General features: G+C 48.0%; 1 protein-coding gene across 4 annotated transcripts in view; it reads right to left on the minus strand.

Annotated features, from left to right (window-relative positions):
• Window positions 1–2,967: 2,967 nt before the first annotated feature.
• The window catches only part of USHBP1 (USH1 protein network component harmonin binding protein 1), a 152,431-nt gene continuing 137,727 nt past the window's right edge, over window positions 2,968–17,671 (minus strand). For 2 of the 4 annotated variants that reach the window (XM_073659618.1, XM_073659617.1), the window contains exon 14: window positions 13,215–13,506. In XM_073659618.1, coding sequence (XP_073515719.1) covers window positions 13,302–13,506 — 205 coding nt within the window. In that variant the 3' untranslated portion in view covers window positions 13,215–13,301. Of the gene's footprint in view, window positions 3,268–13,214; window positions 13,507–17,671 lie in introns of those variants that run through there. The other 2 variants (XM_073659616.1, XM_073659614.1) reach the window with 2 other exon arrangements.

Here is a 17,671-nt window from a genome sequence, read left to right on the forward strand (position 1 = left end):
GAAATTGTTCCAGAAAATGAAGTATTTCTCCCAGAAAATTATTGTAATTACACATTTTGTTATACACATGTTTATTTCCTTTGTGTGTATTGGAAAACACAAAAAAAAACAGAGGAAAAAAAGGCAAATTGGACATCATTTCACACAAAACCCCAAAAATCAGCTGGACAAAATTGTTCATATTACCAAATTACTCAGAGGGTAAATAATTATAATCTCTAGGACCTATATGGTTCATTGATGAATCTTATTTATATTTCCAAGGCCATGCTATATCCACAATGACTGCTGTTCATGGATTCGAAACGGCTTAATCAGAATCTCTATTCACTAGAATATACACTGGCTTCACTAGTGCTAGCTAAAATTAGCATATAGCCACCCCAACAAGTTTTGCCTCACAGGCTTCCTCAGAGGGTTGGGGCTATAATGACTCATTATATGGGGCTATAATTGATCTATTCTATTGAATAGAGATTTTGATTAAGCCATTTACAATCCATGAACTACAGTCATAGTGGATATAGCACAGCTTTGGGAATATATATCAGATTGATCAATCAACCATATAGGTCCTAGAGATTGTAATTGTTAGAGAAATAACACAGGCACACTGGTGTCTTTTTAATTTATTAACCACTTTTTTAGAAATAAATAATAAAACTCATGTTTTAATGCATCCCTCAATCAGGGCTTATTTACCCTTTGGGTAATTTGGTAATACGTATTTTTCATCTCTAAAGGGGTGTATACACTCATTGGTTGAATTGGACAAAATTGCTGGCACCATCAACTTATTTAGTTGCAGAATGATCCATGACCTAGGACACAAACCCAGATTTTTGACACTGTTCACTACATTGCGACCCAAAATCCCTTTTGACATCTCTCTGTCAGCAGTGGGGTCCTCCTGGGTCTCTTGCCATAGCGTTTCATTTTGTTCAAATGTCAACGGATAGTTCGCGCTGACACTGATGCACCCTGAGCCTGAAAGACAGCTCAAATTTCTTTGGAAGTTGATTGGGACTCGCTATCCACCATCAGGACTATCCCGTGTTGCAACATTTCATAAATTTTTCTCTGCCATCCACATCCAAGGAGATTAGCTACAGTGCCATGGGTTGTAAACGTCTTGATTATGTTGAGAACCGTGGACAAAGAAACATCAAGATCTCTGGAGATGGACTTGTAACCTTGAGATTGTTGATATTTTTCAACAATTTTGGTTTTCAAGTCATCAAACAGTTCTCTTCTCCTCTTTCTGTTCTCCATGCTTAGTGTGGCACACAGAGACACACAATGTAAAGATTGTATATTTTGCATTCTGTGCAAACCTGGGTGTGGCCTCCCTTCCTAGAGCTGGATAGCACATTTAAAAGCTTCCCTTGGCTGGACCAGAGCCTCAGTCTGCCCTTATTCACACAGAGGCAACTTTGACACATGGTAAGGTTTTTAATATTAGACAGAGTAGGTTCTATCCCGAACGGGTTCACCTTGTCGCTGGTGGGATAGCTTTCATACTATTTTTGATCAAAAACAGTGTTACTAAGAACCCTATTTTATTTAAATGCACTTGCTTTTTATTTATTTACAGCAGGGTTTATTTTCATTTTGTTTCTTGTAGGTTTTTCTGATTCATGGCCATTGTGAAACATGCACTTATGTGCTGCATGTATACCAATTTAAACCAAGCTCAAATTTTGTGTTTTTTTTCAATGTAAAGATTGAGTCAACTTCACCCCTTTTTATCTCGTTTCAGGTCAAGACCACTTGCTCGGCTCTCTAGAGGCAGACACAGGACACACGGTTTGGGTAAACTTCCTGCTGGTTTATTCTGTGGCAAAAACACCAGCAGGGTCCCATAAAAATAAACAGTCCCTCTTGGGGTTAACGGGAAAACAAAAGATAAGGTATTACAGAGTCCAATGGTGAGCGAGGCTCTGCCCGCTGCAGGTAGCTCAGTGAAGTCTTCAGCAACACCAGTCCTCCGGTGTTGCTCTCTGGTTTCACCGAAACACAGCCTGGAGACTTCACTCTCCAGACCACACACACTCCACAGAAACAAAGCTGACTGAGCATTTAAACCTTGCTCAGCCACACCCTGAGGGGAGGTAGGGGGAATGACTTCCCTCCCATCTCTTCGTCATTCCCATAAAACCACACCCTTTAAATGAGTTAACCCTCCAGCATATAACATGCTGGCAGAAAGTTTATTGGTTTCAGTTCACACAGGCTAGCAACCTGTGTGACCCATACCTTCCCTCATAGATCCTACCAGTGACTCTGTCACAATAACTATAGGTTAAGTAATACAATCAAGTGAATACTGAACTCAGCTCCGGGCCCCGCTTGCTAGAGGAGTTCATTCTCCCTGGCTCCTCGGCATCAGCGGTCAGAGGATTACAGCTAGGGACATCTCTGGACAGGTGAGTATAAGGATTTTATTATTTTATTCTTATTTTTACAGATGGACACTGCGGGAGCAGACTACTACTACCCTCATCATTGTCCCTGCTGGTGCTGATGCAGCGCCGGCAGGGAACCATGATGAGGGCAGTATTCAGCACCTGGTGCTTGGAAACAGCACTAACTGTAGCGCTGATTCCCAGGCGTCGGTACGTGTGATCCTGATGAGGCACACGGGCAGCACACGGTTGCAACACATGTAACACACAGGGACACACGGATATCTCCGGTATCGGTTTTTCTGGTACCGGAAATGTACGGACATGTGAAACCAGCTTTAACCTTATGCAAAGATAGGCCCCTATCACAGCTGCTATGCTAGCTACTTAGGAAGTCACACCACTTATATTAGAATATTTATTAGAAAGCAGTATGTGTTCCATAACAAAATGTTTTAAAAGAAACAAAAATACATAAAATAGTTCACATAAAGAGTTGTGTTATTTTATTAAAAAGAGGCAAATTACTGACAATATGAAACACTGCATGGCAGAGGTAAGTCAATCTTTAACGCTATGTAAGTGTTATAAGTGTTACTGTCCACACTTTATAATAGGGCGTTAATTATCATATCATCCAATAATTCCTTTTGCAGGAAGCACAAAAAGTCCTTTTTTCTTTTACAGGGATGTTTCCCCAGTGTCCTTGTCAATCTTTTTCTTTTGCAGATTTTGGATACTTTGCCCAAGTTTTTGTAACTGTTGCTGTTGCTGTTGTGACATTAGATCAGCCCGAGACTCCAGTTTGTGCTGTTGCTCTTGGTACTTCCTGCAAGCATTCTGATATGTCAGAAAAAGATTCCTGCAATGAAGAGGAAGACAGCTAAGTATAGACATAATGAAGAATAGACTAGGACAGTGATGGCGAACCTTTTAGAGACCGAGTGCCCAAACTCCAACCCAAAATCCACTTATTTATATCAAAGTGCCCAACACAGCAATTTAACCTGAATGCTGAGGTTTTATAGAGAAATTATTGCAGTTTCTAATTTTTTAACAGGATATTTTTGTTCAACCCCTTTTAATTAAACCTGGAAGTCTATACTTCACTTACATCTCAGTTGTTTAATTTTAAATCAAAAATGGCGGCCTGCAGAGCTGAAATTACATATAGATTCTATCACTGTCCAATGATTTCTGGACCTAACTATAATTCAAAGTTGAAAACAGCTGCGCACAAGCATAAGGTAAATTGAAAAGTAAACATTTGCATGTGGCATGCTTTTAAAGAATTAATGTGATTTTTGCTGCTGTATGCATGCTGATAATTTATCTAACCTTGGCTCACACTTTGTAAGTTTGAGTGTAACAAATGCAGAACTCACGTCATCTGTTAGTCTGTTTCTGGTGTCAGATTTGATATAATTCAAAGCAGAAAATAGCTGCTCACACGCATAAGATGATCCAAACAAAGTAAGAAAAGCGATTGCAAGTGCTTTCATTGATTTAAAATTACTTGGCAGAGAATTCCACACTTTAAGTATTTCATCTTCAAAGCTAACTGTGCTGTCTTTTATCATCCCTTCTATCTTCTCAAGTGTTTCACGCAGGTCATAGAATTTATTTTTCCAGATAGAGCTTTCTTGAAATTCCAATAGCTCCATTTCCAGATTTCCCAAATCTAACCAGTGTAAACAAGAAAGATCAAGTTCTTCAAAGTTGGCGTTATCTGGAGAAGTAAGAAAAGACAGGGTTTTCTCCATCTTACGGAACTGTAAAAATCTGTTACCAAAATTCACTTTTGCAGCTGCTACAATGCCAGAAAATTCATTGTAGATTTCCTGATAGCTCGTAGGATTGTCTGCAAATGTTGTAGAATTTTGTAAATGCATTTTTAGATTTGGAAAATATTTCAGCTGTCCACTTTCAAGGTCTCTTTCAAAACCTGCAGTTTTCTCTCAAATATTTTGATATCACAAGAGTATTTCTGCTGTTTTCCCTAAACCTTGCAGTTGTTTGTTCAGTACATTGAAGTGTACTGTAAAATCTGTAAAAAAAACATGTGGTTGGTGAGCCAGACCATATCAGTGAGCTGTGGATATTCCTACCCTTTTTCGTTCATAAACAGCCTAATTTCATCCAAGCAGGCTAAAAATCTCTCCAGGACCCGTCCTCTACTCAGTCACCGGACATTATTGTACATCAGTAAACAGTTATACTGTGCCTGAACCTTCTCGAGAAGTGCTTGAAACTGTCGAAAATTCAAAGCACGAACCATAATGTAATTCACGATTTTTGTGACATCTCTGAGGACATCGTCAGATTTTTTGCTGCTTTCCTTGGCACAAAGAGCTTCCTGGTGTATGATACAATGGAACTGAATAACTTGATGTTTTGTTTCTTTAACAAACAGCTGTATGAAACCAGATGCTGCTCCCACCCTAGAAGGTGCCCCATCACTAGTAATTGAAACTACTTTTTCTGGTCTTATGTCTTTGTGACACCCCAGGGGTCTGGTTGCCACAGTGATAGAGATATTACGTCTGAGAGCAGGTGGGAGGTCTCTTGGTCAGGGATCCTATGCATGCCACACCTCCTGCCCAGTCCTGGGAGGGGAAGAACTTCCCCTATATAAACCTAGGGCTGAGGCAGGGTTAGTGAGTAGAGAAGAAGTAGAGAAGAGAAGCAGCATAGGAAGAAACAACAGGAGCTCTGTGGGAGCAGTGCTACAAGGAGTCAGGGGCTGGCAGCTGCAGAGCTCGCCCTGACTGAGAAGTTATCACCGGACCCGGAGTCCGAGGCTGTGGGGACTAACTCCTATCCAGCAGCAGAAACCGACCGGCAGGGGATTGCAGGTCCTCTGGCCCAGAAACCCGAAGGCACGGTCACACGCGTGGGACCAGCACCGCCGTCGTGGAGCGAAAGCTACTAGAAGGCCCCGAGTCACCGGCCATACGGGTGAGCACCACACGGTACACTCAGGGACGTGGGCTACTTATACCCGCCTCTAGCAAGGTAGCCAGAAGAGTATCGTTAGTTTGGGAGGCCTACAACTCCGCCTGGCCAGGGGAGATCCCATCTGCTCAAGGACTGACCAGGCCCCAATCGCTAGCCAGTACTCCGGGAGGGTCTATCTTTGTCACCAGTAAAGACCCTGAACTACACCGTACCGTCTCCGAGTGGTTCCTGCTACCCCCATCATCCACGTCGGCTGCCCTGAGGCCATACCCCTCCCGTTGGGGGTTATACTATCACGCTGCACAATCCTACCACCGGCCTCAGCGGTCTGCCCTGCAGCAGCAGCTCCTTAGCTGTACTCAACGGGTGGCGTAGTCGTCCAACATCTACCGCTGATACAGCGCCACTTAGTCTGACTCCCTGGGCACGGACCGGATCACCGCCACGAGACTACAACCCTCAACAGATCCGGCTCCGGGTAAGCTCCCGCGTGCGCAACGCTGCGCGACACAGGCCCAGGGGCGCGTCAACTTTTGGCGTAGTCGGCAGGATCTCGCGCCCGCAACCACCGGGTACTGCGTGCCTGAAAAAGACTGTTCAAACTTACCTGTGGTGAAGATTCCCGCCATCCGGCGCCATCTTCCGCTTCCTTCCCGCCATCGGTGGAGTTTTCCCGCCATCCGGCGCCATCTTCAGCCTTCTTCCCGCCACACGTGGAGTTTTCCCGCCATTGGACGCCATCTTGAGGACGCCGCGCGGGAAGAAGAGGGGCGTGGACTCCGAAAGCGCGCGAGAACTGAAGCCCCGCCTCACGTCCGGACGTTGCGTAAGGTCCTGGAAGGAGCCCAGCAGACGCCGACGTCACAGGAGCGCGACAGAAGGTCCTCAACCCTGACGATCCACTGCGGAGCCGCGGCCTACGGAAGAGGATCATCGCAAGGTAGGCCACGGTCCACTAGGGGGGAGAAGGATGTCGGATACGGAGGAGAGCTTCACCGCTTCAACCCCCGCCAGCGCCACCGCTGTTGCGGTCATGCCTTTCACCATGCCCTATATCCCGGGGGCAGCCTGGCTACCCCAGTACTCAGGGGAGTCACATACCCTGCATGACTTTAGAGAAAAGCTGGATAGCCTCTTCCAGGTGTACCCCCTCACAGAGGAGCAAAAAGTGAGCATCCTGGTGGCCCAATTAACCGGGGCAGCCCAAAGGGAGGTAAAGTCCTGGCCACCTGGGGGGAGGACTGTCGCAGGGATACTAACCCGGCTGAGGGACACCTTTGATACCCGCACCTCAGCCGACATCAAGCTTAGATTCTACGGCTGCAAACAGCGGGCACATGAGAGTATAAGGGACTATGCCCTGAACCTACAAGAGGCCCTGAGAGCCATTAAGCAGACCGACCCTGACGGCGTGGGAGACGAGGACAGGCTGTTGACTGAACAATTTATAGAGGGTTTATATTGCAATGCCCACCGAACCCAGTTGCGGGCAATGGCCTTACAGGACCCTCATCTGGGATTTGCACAGTTCAAGGACAGAGCCATCCGGGTGCTTCGAGAACCGGCACCAGGTGGCGTTGTGACCCACAGACGCCCCACTACCACTTACCACCAGGAGGTGGCGCCCTTGTCGGCAGGGCCTGTGGGAGCTGATGCGCAGGCTTTGAACAATGACCCGGCTCCAGACCTGCACCATCAGGTCCAAGAGCTAGCTAAAAGCGTTGCTGCGCTAACCCGAACTGTGCAGTCTTTACAGGTTTCCACTCCAGGGAAGATCCAGCTGGCATCCGGACCGGAGGACATCCCGTGGCGTCGACCAAGGAGGACCCCACCGGCCAGAGGAAGACCCAGCGACCGATACAACGAGGACGGACGACCCATCTGCCGCCGCTGCAATCAACCCGGACATATGGCAAGGTACTGTCCTTTAAACTGGCACAACCTGGGGTAGAGGGCCAACCCCCAGGAAAAAGATCACCAGGCCCATCGAACTGGCGCGACAAATATGTGGGAGGACGTCCAGTCTTACCCGTGGTACTGGATGGCATTCCTATGAGTGCCCTACTGGACACCGGGTCACAGGTCACCACCATCCCGTACGTGCTCTTCAAGCAGTACTGGAATGACTCGGATATCACCCGCTACCCTGACGACGACTTGAGTATCATCGCCAGCAATGGTCAGCCCGTGCCACAGATTGGATTTAAAGAGGTGACCATTAAAATCGGTAGAGTCGAATTGGCAGCACAGGGACTGATCATTGTAGACATTGACAAACACGAGAGTCACCCAAAGATAACTCTAGGAACTAATGTAATTGAAAATTGTCTTGCAGAGGTGATTTTCCTTTTACAGCAGGTTGCCAAGAACGCCAGCTCCGGCCAGCAGCGAGTGCTCCAGAAAGAGATCCGGGCACTGATGCGACGGCAACAGCTAGAACTCTCCGGTGGTGAGATTGGTAGCGTGCGAATGTGTGACCCTTTCCCTATTGCCATGCCCCCGAAAAGTGAAATGATGATTTGGTGCCGGGCAGCTATTGGTCTGAGAGGTAGAGATTACCAGGCAATGGTTGAACCAGTTTACTCAGACAGTAGGCCCACCATTTTGACAGCACGGGGGGTGGTCAATGTACGCCATGGGAGGGTGCCCGTTCGCATAATAAATATCGGGAAGAGGGAAGTGTACCTGCCCCGGTATGCCACGCTAGCCAAATTGTATACCATCAATCAAGATTCCATACAGTCCGTAGAACCCTTGCCTCCATCTTCCCCGGAGGAAGGTAACGGCTCTAAGAAAACAATGGAGGACTGGTGTCAGCAACTACATTTGGGTACTGACTCCACTCCCTCACACCAGAAACAGGGAGTCTATCGGGTGGTTCAAGAGTACGAGAGAGTGTTTAGTAAACACCCGTTAGACTTCGGGCGAGTCAAGGGGGTAGAACACCACATCCCCACGGGAGACCATCCTCCCATAAAAGAGAGGTATCGACCCGTACCCCCTGCACACTACCAACACGCCAAGGGGATGCTTAGAGACATGAAGGAGGCTGGGGTGATCAGGGATAGCTGTAGCCCCTGGGCAGCTCCACTAGTCTTAGTCAAAAAGAAAGACAACACCATGAGGATGTGTGTAGATTACCGGAAAATCAACCGTATCACACACAAGGATGCGTACCCCTTACCAAGGATAGAGGAGTCTTTGGCTGCTTTTAGATCTGCTAACTTCTTCTCTACCTTGGATCTCACTAGTGGGTACTGGCAGGTTCCTGTAGCAGAGGCGGACCGGGAGAAGACCGCATTCACCACCCCGATGGGACTTAGCGAGTTTACCTGCATGCCGTTCGGACTCTGCAACGCATCAGGAACCTTCCAACGATTAATGGAGTGCTGTCTGGGCCAACGAAACTTCGAGACGGTCTTGTTGTACCTGGACGATGTCATCGTATATTCCAAGACGTATGAGGACCACCTGAAACACCTGGCGGAAGTGTTCGAAGCTCTGGCAAGCTACGGCCTAAAGGTGAAACCCTCCAAGTGTCACCTCCTGAAACCAAAGGTGCAGTACCTGGGACACATAGTGAGCGCTGATGGAGTGGCTCCCGACCCTGATAAGATCACCGCAATTAAGGAATGGCCAAGTCCCTCCAGTGTAAAGGAAGTGCGGCAGTTCCTCGGGTTGGTAGGCTATTACCGCAGATTCATCCCCGGTTTCACCAAAAAGGCAGCTCCTATGCAGGACCTCCTGATAGGCCAGTCCCGGAAGGCCAAGAACCAGAAGCCACCCTTCAGATGGGAGAAGTTAGAAGAAGAGTCCTTCCGCCAGCTGAAGATGGCCCTCACGGGGGATGAAATCCTGGCGTACCCTGATTACAGCCAGCCCTTTATCCTCTACACCGACGCAAGTAACATCGGGCTAGGAGCCGTGCTGTCCCAGATCCAGCAGGGGAAAGAACGAGTAATCGCTTACGCCAGCCGAAAACTGCGACCCACCGAGAGAAACCCTGAGAATTACAGCTCATTTAAGCTAGAGTTCCTGGCAGTGGTGTGGGCAGTCACCGAACGCTTTAAGCACTACCTCGCTTCTTCCCGGTTCACCGTGTACACGGATAACAACCCGTTGACACACCTGGACACGGCAAGACTCGGTGCCCTAGAGCAGAGATGGATGGCCCGTCTGTCCAACTACGAATTCACAATCAAATACCGGGCAGGACGCTCCAATACCAACGCGGACGCCCTGTCCAGGATGCCAAACCTACCGGACGTAGGAGAAGATCCAGAGGGACTGGAAGAAGTTGAACTCCCCGCGTTCCACCGTCATGGGACTATCCAGTATTCCCATCGGGTAAGGAGTAAGCAAGCCGCTACGTTTAACCCCTTGCCTCACTACAACTGGGAGGAAACGCAAGACAGTGACCCTGCCGTCCGACTGGTGAAGGAGATGCTGACTCGGCCAGAGGCTCGCCTTGACCCAGACGCTCCGGAGGAAGCCAAGCAACTGTGGGCTGAGAAGAGTCGACTGTTCCTTTACAAGGGGAAGTTGTGCCGCAGAATGGTTAACTCCCGGACGCATGAACTAATCTGGCAAGTAGTGGTGCCACGGAGAGACGCAGCCATGGTGATGGAGGCATACCACGACGGGGCTGGACACTTCGGATGGAAGAAGCTGGAGTTCCTGCTGCGCGGGCGGTTCCACTGGGTAGGCATGAGGGGAACCATCGAGAGGTGGTGCAGAGACTGTGGCCCGTGCAACCTAAGAAGGAAGGACCGTGCCAGCCAGAAGACTCCCCTGCAGTCCATCGTCACCCGGCAGCCGTTGGAACTGGTAGCCTTGGATCATGTAAAACTGACCCCAAGCAGAAGTGGCTACGTTTACGCACTAACCATCGTGGATCACTACTCCCGGTTCTTGGTTGTCGTCCCCGTCAAGGACTTAACAGCTCGAACAGCAGCTAGAGCCTTCCAGCAGCACTTCTGCCGTCCACACGGGTACCCGGACCAAGTGCTGACGGACCAGGGACCTGCCTTTGAAGCGGAGGTCTTCCAGGAATTCTGCAATCTGTATGGCTGCCGGAAGATAAGGACGACACCCTATCATCCGCAAACTAATGGACTTTGTGAGAAAATGAACCAGGTGGTAATGGATCTTCTGAAAACGTTGCCCCTGGAAGAACGCAGTCTGTGGCCTGAGAAGCTGCCCGATCTGGTGGACCTATACAACCACATCCCGGTAGGTTCCACCAACTGTACCCCGGCTTACCTGATGAGGGCAAGGCCTGTTAAGCTACCTGTTGACCTGGAGATGGGAGTCCTGACACCCGAGGACACTTCACCAGAAGCAGACTGGGACACAGAGAGGCAGCAGCAGTACCGGAAAGTACAGGAGAGCGTGGAGCGAAGTCTCTGTCAAGCTAGGGAAAGACAAGAGAAAACTTACAACCAGTATGCTCCCGCTGTTCCCCTGGTACCCGGAGAGCAGGTCTTGAAGAGGAAAAGGCGGCTCCACAAGTTGGACGACCAGTGGGAGAAGGACCCGTACATCGTACTGCCCTCAAGCCACGACAACCCAAAGGTCTGTACCATCAGTAAAGACGGAGGGGAAACCACAACCATTGTATCCCGGGATCACCTGAAGAAGTGTCCCGAACAGCTACGGAACCCTGAAGAGGAACAAGAAGACCCTCGACCCGTAGAGGAAAGGGAAGACATGGTTAGTACTGTGCTCGGAGACTTCCCTCGGTCTTGGACTCAAGTCAATGGCGCAGTTGTGGTACCCGTACTCACCTTCCTCCAACCAGCATCCCAAGCACCTACGGAGCAACAGGTAGAGCTGGAAGAACAGCCGGTCCAGGAGGCAGAAGACTCCACACAAGCAGAACAGGAGGATCAACCCTCTGCTTATAGTGAGCCTGCCGTACCCCTAGTGAGCCAAAGAGCCGGTAGACAGCTGCCCAGTTTACCCTTGACAGCTCCTACACCCTGTAGTTCAGGGCTAGACAGTCAGCTCCGTAGGTCCACTAGGGCCACTAGAGGCCAGTTACCCGCACGTTGGAGGATTTGAAATGTATAAATTGTTTTATTTGTGGTTACCTGTTTTTCTTGTTGCTTGTAAATAATTATGTGTTTCTAGTTATTTTTAGGAGTCCTTGGTGGATTTACCGGGAATCCTTGTACAATTAGTTGGAGCGTAACCCAGGATGGACTAAAAGACTGATAAGGACTCGGGGCAGGACAGACCCCTACCTGGTTACGTCTCCCTGTTTTGGTGAAATGGACACCTTTGTTTTCTTCAAAACTGCACCCGGTTGCGGACACGCCGTAACCATCTTTATGTGTTTTTCTTATTGTATTATTATTGTTTATACCTTGTTATGTTTTTCTAAAAATATGTTTAGTCCCGGAGTACTAAATTTCACTAGGGGGGAATGTGACACCCCAGGGGTCTGGTTGCCACAGTGATAGAGATATTACGTCTCAGAGCAGGTGGGAGGTCTCTTGGTCAGGGATCCTATGCATGCCACACCTCCTGCCCAGTCCTGGGAGGGGAAGAACTTCCCCTATATAAACCTAGGGCTGAGGCAGGGTTAGTGAGTAGAGAAGAAGTAGAGAAGAGAAGCAGCATAGGAAGAAACAACAGGAGCTCTGTGGGAGCAGTGCTACAAGAAGTCAGGGGCTGGCAGCTGCAGAGCTCGCCCTGACTGAGAAGTTATCACCGGACCCGGAGTCCGAGGCTGTGGGGACTAACTCCTATCCAGCAGCAGAAACCGACCGGCAGGGGATTGCAGGTCCTCTGGCCCAGAAACCCGAAGGCACGGTCACACGCGTGGGACCAGCACCGCCGTCGTGGAGCGAAAGCTACTAGAAGGCCCCGAGTCACCGGCCATACGGGTGAGCACCACACGGTACACTCAGGGACGTGGGCTACTTATACCCGCCTCTAGCAAGGTAGCCAGAAGAGTATCGTTAGTTTGGGAGGCCTACAACTCCGCCTGGCCAGGGGAGATCCCATCTGCTCAAGGACTGACCAGGCCCCAATCGCTAGCCAGTACTCTGGGAGGGTCTATCTTTGTCACCAGTAAAGACCCTGAACTACACCGTACCGTCTCCGAGTGGTTCCTGCTACCCCCATCATCCACGTCGGCTGCCCTGAGGCCATACCCCTCCCGTTGGGGGTTATACTATCACGCTGCACAATCCTACCACCGGTCTCAGCGGTCTGCCCTGCAGCAGCAGCTCCTTAGCTGTACTCAACGGGTGGCGTAGTCGTCCAACATCTACCGCTGATACAGCGCCACTTAGTCTGACTCCCTGGGCACGGACCGGATCACCGCCACGAGACTACAACCCTCAACAGATCCGGCTCCGGGTAAGCTCCCGCGTGCGCAACGCTGCGCGACACAGGCCCAGGGGCGCGTCATCTTGTGACAAAAAAGCCTCCATCACAGCATTATCACATATCTATCCCTTGTGTTCTTTCAGGCACAGACACTAGTTTCACCAGCTCTTCTCTGATCATGTCACCAACAGCATAACGCACAATGGCTGCTAGCCTTGCATGACTATTTATATCGGTGCTTTCATCCAAGCACATGGAGTAACAAGCTGCCTTTTGTAAGTCAGTGCTGAGCTGCTAACGTCACTTGCCATTCGCTGAACTCGATCTTTAACAGTATTTCTGCTGAGTGGCATCTCAGAGATGCGCTGAATAATTTTATCCTTGTTTGGGAAATCATAAAAAAGGGAATTACTCCCAGACAACATGGCCGTTTTGATAATTTCCCCATCAGAGAAGGTCTTACCATGTTTTGCTATGCACAGTGAAATTTGAAATCTGGCAGCTGTCAGATGATTTGTTCTAGAAAGATAGTTGCAAAAACTATTATACTGGGAATGATATTTTCTCAATTTTCCTTCAAGAAACTCTTTTCTTTCCGTTTCACTGAGTTTTGTGGTTGGTGTCAAAGTGCCGTCTGACACTTGATGTGCGACACACAACACTTTCATTACACAGAGTACATAACGCTTTCCCATTGCATTCAATCACTCCAAATGACTCTGTCCAGGCCTCTTGGAATGATCTTCCACTATCTGTTTTTGCTTTTTTTGCTGTACTCATTTTTGGGTGTTCAATACTTGGGAGTCTACAAAAACACAATTTTTTTAAAAAATAAATCACCAAATACAAATCTATAACTATATAAAAAATATCTGACACTATTAATTAATACTAAAGAAATGGATATTCCCTGAATCAACAGGCTACTGAAGTGATCCTCAGCTGGGGTTCCTTTTGAATTTGCTAACCACCACAGCAAGAGGGCAATATTCCACTGACCACCAGCTTTGTGACTGCTCTACCTCTGCTGTAAATGTGTTGGCCCTACTTACTGGGGAACTTGCATTAAAGGGAATCTGTCAGTAGGGTTTTGCCATGTAATCTGAGGACAGCAGTTAAAACACAAATATCAGTGATGTGTCACTTATCAGGCTGTGTGATTTTGTTTACTTATAATGAAGTTTTATCACTAGGACATTGTCATTGCTTTGACTAGCTTGCGCGCTGCAACTGGTCAGACTCTGCCCCCTCCTGTGATAAGCAGCATACTGTCAATAGACAATTATGAGCTTGGCGATACCCCATATGTAGTCAAAAAGTTCTGTTTTAGATAAACGGCAGGGCTCAGGTGGAAGGAGCAATATTTGAATTTTGGTCACAAAGTGGCTGAAAAAGATGGCAGGCATCATGTTGCTTTTGCCTCTAAGGTGCCTAAACAGCAGAAAACCCCACATCTGACCCTATTTTGGAAACTACGCCCCTCAAGGATTTTATAATTAGGATTTAGAACCCAAAAGAACTACACAATTGATAACATTAGGTCATCATATTGAGTACGTCGTCATTCGTGTTGAGCGCAAGTGCTCGCTGCTCGAATTTGCATCGGGCATGCACCATGTATCACGGGTGCTCAAGTGACATACTGTTAGATAGCCAAAAAAAACATGCAGGGATTGCCTGCCATACATGGGCAATCCCTGCATGTTTTTTTTTGGTGTCTAGCAGCCGCAAAACATGCAGGGTGGAGACTCGAGCATGTGACTTGAGCACCCGCAATACTCGGTGCATACCCGAGCACCCGATGCAAACTCAAGTAGCGAGCAATTGCGCTCAAAACTAATAGTCATATCGTCATCATTTTTTTTTACTTTTGAAAAAACCCAATCCTGACCCTAATCTTAACTCATCCCCAACCACAATGCAACCCTGGTCCCCAGCCCCAACGCAACCCTGTCCCCAGCCCCAACCCTAACTGCAAAGAATGAAAAAAAAATATTTTTTATTTTATAATTTTTATTTGACTAAGGGGATGACAAAGGGGCATTTGATTAATTATTGCCTTTTGATCACTGTGATATCAATATCACAGTGCTCAAAAGGAACCAATAGAAAAAATGATCTGCTGTTGCTGGGTACCGCACTGCGCCTGCCATTTTTTTTTTTTTTAAAGGAGATGGAGGTGGATGGCGAGGGTACCGCAGGGGCATTATTTCTCACTCCTCTGACATTTATATTATGTCAGAAGAAAGAGAAATCAATGAAACATCGGCACACTTTTTTTTCTGTACTTGATTGCTGTTAATATCATGTGATGAGGGACTGGAAAAAACATGACTGATCATGTTCTCCAGGGTCTCAGCTATGTAGCTGAAATCCAAGAGATTTTCTGACACTGGGAGGCGCTACAGCCTTATTCCTGATTGCCGTTTTAAAACGGCAATGAGGGAATAAGGCCCCTTAAATCCCAGGTGGGTGACAGATTCCCTTTATCAGACCACTAATATGGGCATACAGGCTATAGAAATGTGAATCTATACTTACCTGTATGTCCCATATTAGTGGTCTGATTGCTGTGTAATAGCTTTTCTTATTAAATCATTTCTGCTAAGCTTCGCGTCCCCCGGACGCCAAGAAATCCCCGCCTACTTGCTTCCTTTCCATACTCACCCCACCTCCCCTGCATAGGGCCCTGTGACGTGCAGTTTCCGACCGGATCCTGCACCTGCGCTGTTTCCCCTTTACGGATGGTGCTCTTCTCCCTGCAGTCTGTGTAGCCTTGAGGAGCAGGGAACTTGTGCGCATGCGCCGGTGAGTCGCTCTGCCTTCCCAGCGCCTGCGCACAAGTTTCCTCCTCCACAAGGCTACACAGACTGCATGGAGAAGAGCACCATCCGTACAGGGGAAACAGTGCAGGCGCGGGATTCGGTCAAGAACAGCACGTCACAGGGCCCTATGCAGGGGAGGTGGGGTGAGTATGGAAAGGAAGCAAGTAGGCGGGGATTTCTTGGCGTCTGGGGGACGCGAAGCTTGGCAGAAATAATTTAATAAAAAGCTATTACACAGCAATCAGACCACTAATATGGGCCATACAGGTAAGTATAGATTCACATTTCTATAGCCTGTATGCCCATATTAGTGGTCTGATAAATCCCAGGGGGGTGACAGATTCCCTTTTAAAGAAGTTGTCCATTACTTTTTGATTGATGCCCTATCCGTAGGATAGTACATGAATGTATGATTGCCGGGGTCCCGCATCTGGCATCCCAGCCGATCGGCTGTCATCGGTGTCGGCGGCGGCTGCCGCCAGCCGGAAGTGTTTACCTGCTGTGCTTGGCTGTCAATCTGTAGTGGCCGCCGCGGGGTACTGCACATCCGCCTCCCATTCAGTTCAATGGGAGGCGGATGTGCAGTAACAAGCACCGCCGGCACTTATGACAGCTGATCGGTGGTGCCAGATGCGGGACCCCGGCCAACCATACATTTATGCCCCATTCTACGGATAGGGCATCAATGTAAAGGTAGTGGACAACTTCTTTAACGGGCTGCTGGGGTGACACACGGGTACAGGACACAGCGCAATCACAGGTGACAGTGCTGGACCGAGTGCCATAGGTTTGCCACCGCTGACCTAAGGGAAACAGTCAGTGTTGAAAAACAATTAAAACTTTATTTATAACATTAGTTATACCTAATGTTTACCCTCGGTCCTTCAAATTTGCAAGCAGTCCTAGTCAAGCGGCGTGCAAGCTGATGGGGCGGTGCACTGGCTGATGCGGCGGTGCATGGGCATAAGACACGGCACCGGCGCAGGACAGAGCGCGCTCCCCGGCGCAGGACAGAGCGCGCTCGCAGGTGAATTGGCTCAGGAGGCCAGCAGCGGTGCTTGTGCTGATCCTATGGCTCGCGTGCCAACAGTTAGGGCTCTGCGTGCCACCTGTGGCACGCGTGCCATAGGTTCTCCACCGCTAGACTAGGACCTACAGTAGTGTTCAAAATAATAGCAGTCCAATATGACTAACCAGATTAATCACTGTTTTTGGAATAAATTATATTACTACATGTCAAACAATTTACCAGTTGGTGCAGTAGATTCTAAAAAAAAAACAACAGACTCAGCATTCATGATCTGCATGTTTTTGAGTCTGTGTATTTGAATAATTAATTGTAAGGGGGTGTGTTCAAAATAATAGCCTTGTGAAGTTCAATTAGTGAGGTCAATCATTCTGTGAAGAAACAGGTGTGAATCAGGTGGCCCTTGTCAAAGGGTGAAGCCAGCACATGTTGTACATGCATTTCTCCTTGAAAGCCTGAGAAATATGGTTCGTTCTAGACACTGTTGAGAAAAACAGCGTACTTTGATTAAAAAATTGATTGGAGAGGGTAAAACTTTTAAAGAAGTGCAGACAATGATAGGCTGTTCAGATAAAATGATCTTCAATGCTTTAAAATGGAAAGCAAAACCAGAGAGATGTTGAAGAAAATGGAAGACTACATTAGAATGGATCGAGAATAGCCAGAATGGCAAAGGCTCAGCCAATGATCAGCTCCAGGATGATCAAAGACAGTCTCAAGTTACCTGTGAGTACTGTGACAGTTAGAAGACGCCTGTGTGAAGCTAATCTCTTAGCAAGTAGTCCCCGAAAAGTCCCACTGTTAAAAAAAGACATGTACTGAAGCGGATACAACTAGTAAAAGAACACATCCACTGGCCTAAAGAGAAATTGAGAAACATTTTGTGGACTGATGAAAGTAAAATTGTTCTTTTTGGGTCCAAGGGCTGTAGACAGTTCATCAGATGACCCTCAAACTCTGCATTCAAGCCACAGGAGACTCTGAAGACAGTGAAGCATGCTGGTGCAAGCATCATGATATGGGCATGTATCTTTTACTATGGTGCCGGTCCTATTTACCGCATACCAGCGATCATAAACCAGTTTGCATATCTTAAAATACTTGAAGAGGTCATGTTG

The sequence above is a fragment of the Phyllobates terribilis genome, unplaced genomic scaffold (assembly GCF_046119375.1).
Source record: "Phyllobates terribilis strain yellow unplaced genomic scaffold, ASM4611937v1 Scaffold_1__5_contigs__length_1240528914, whole genome shotgun sequence".
NCBI classification, from domain to species: Eukaryota; Metazoa; Chordata; class Amphibia; order Anura; family Dendrobatidae; genus Phyllobates; species Phyllobates terribilis.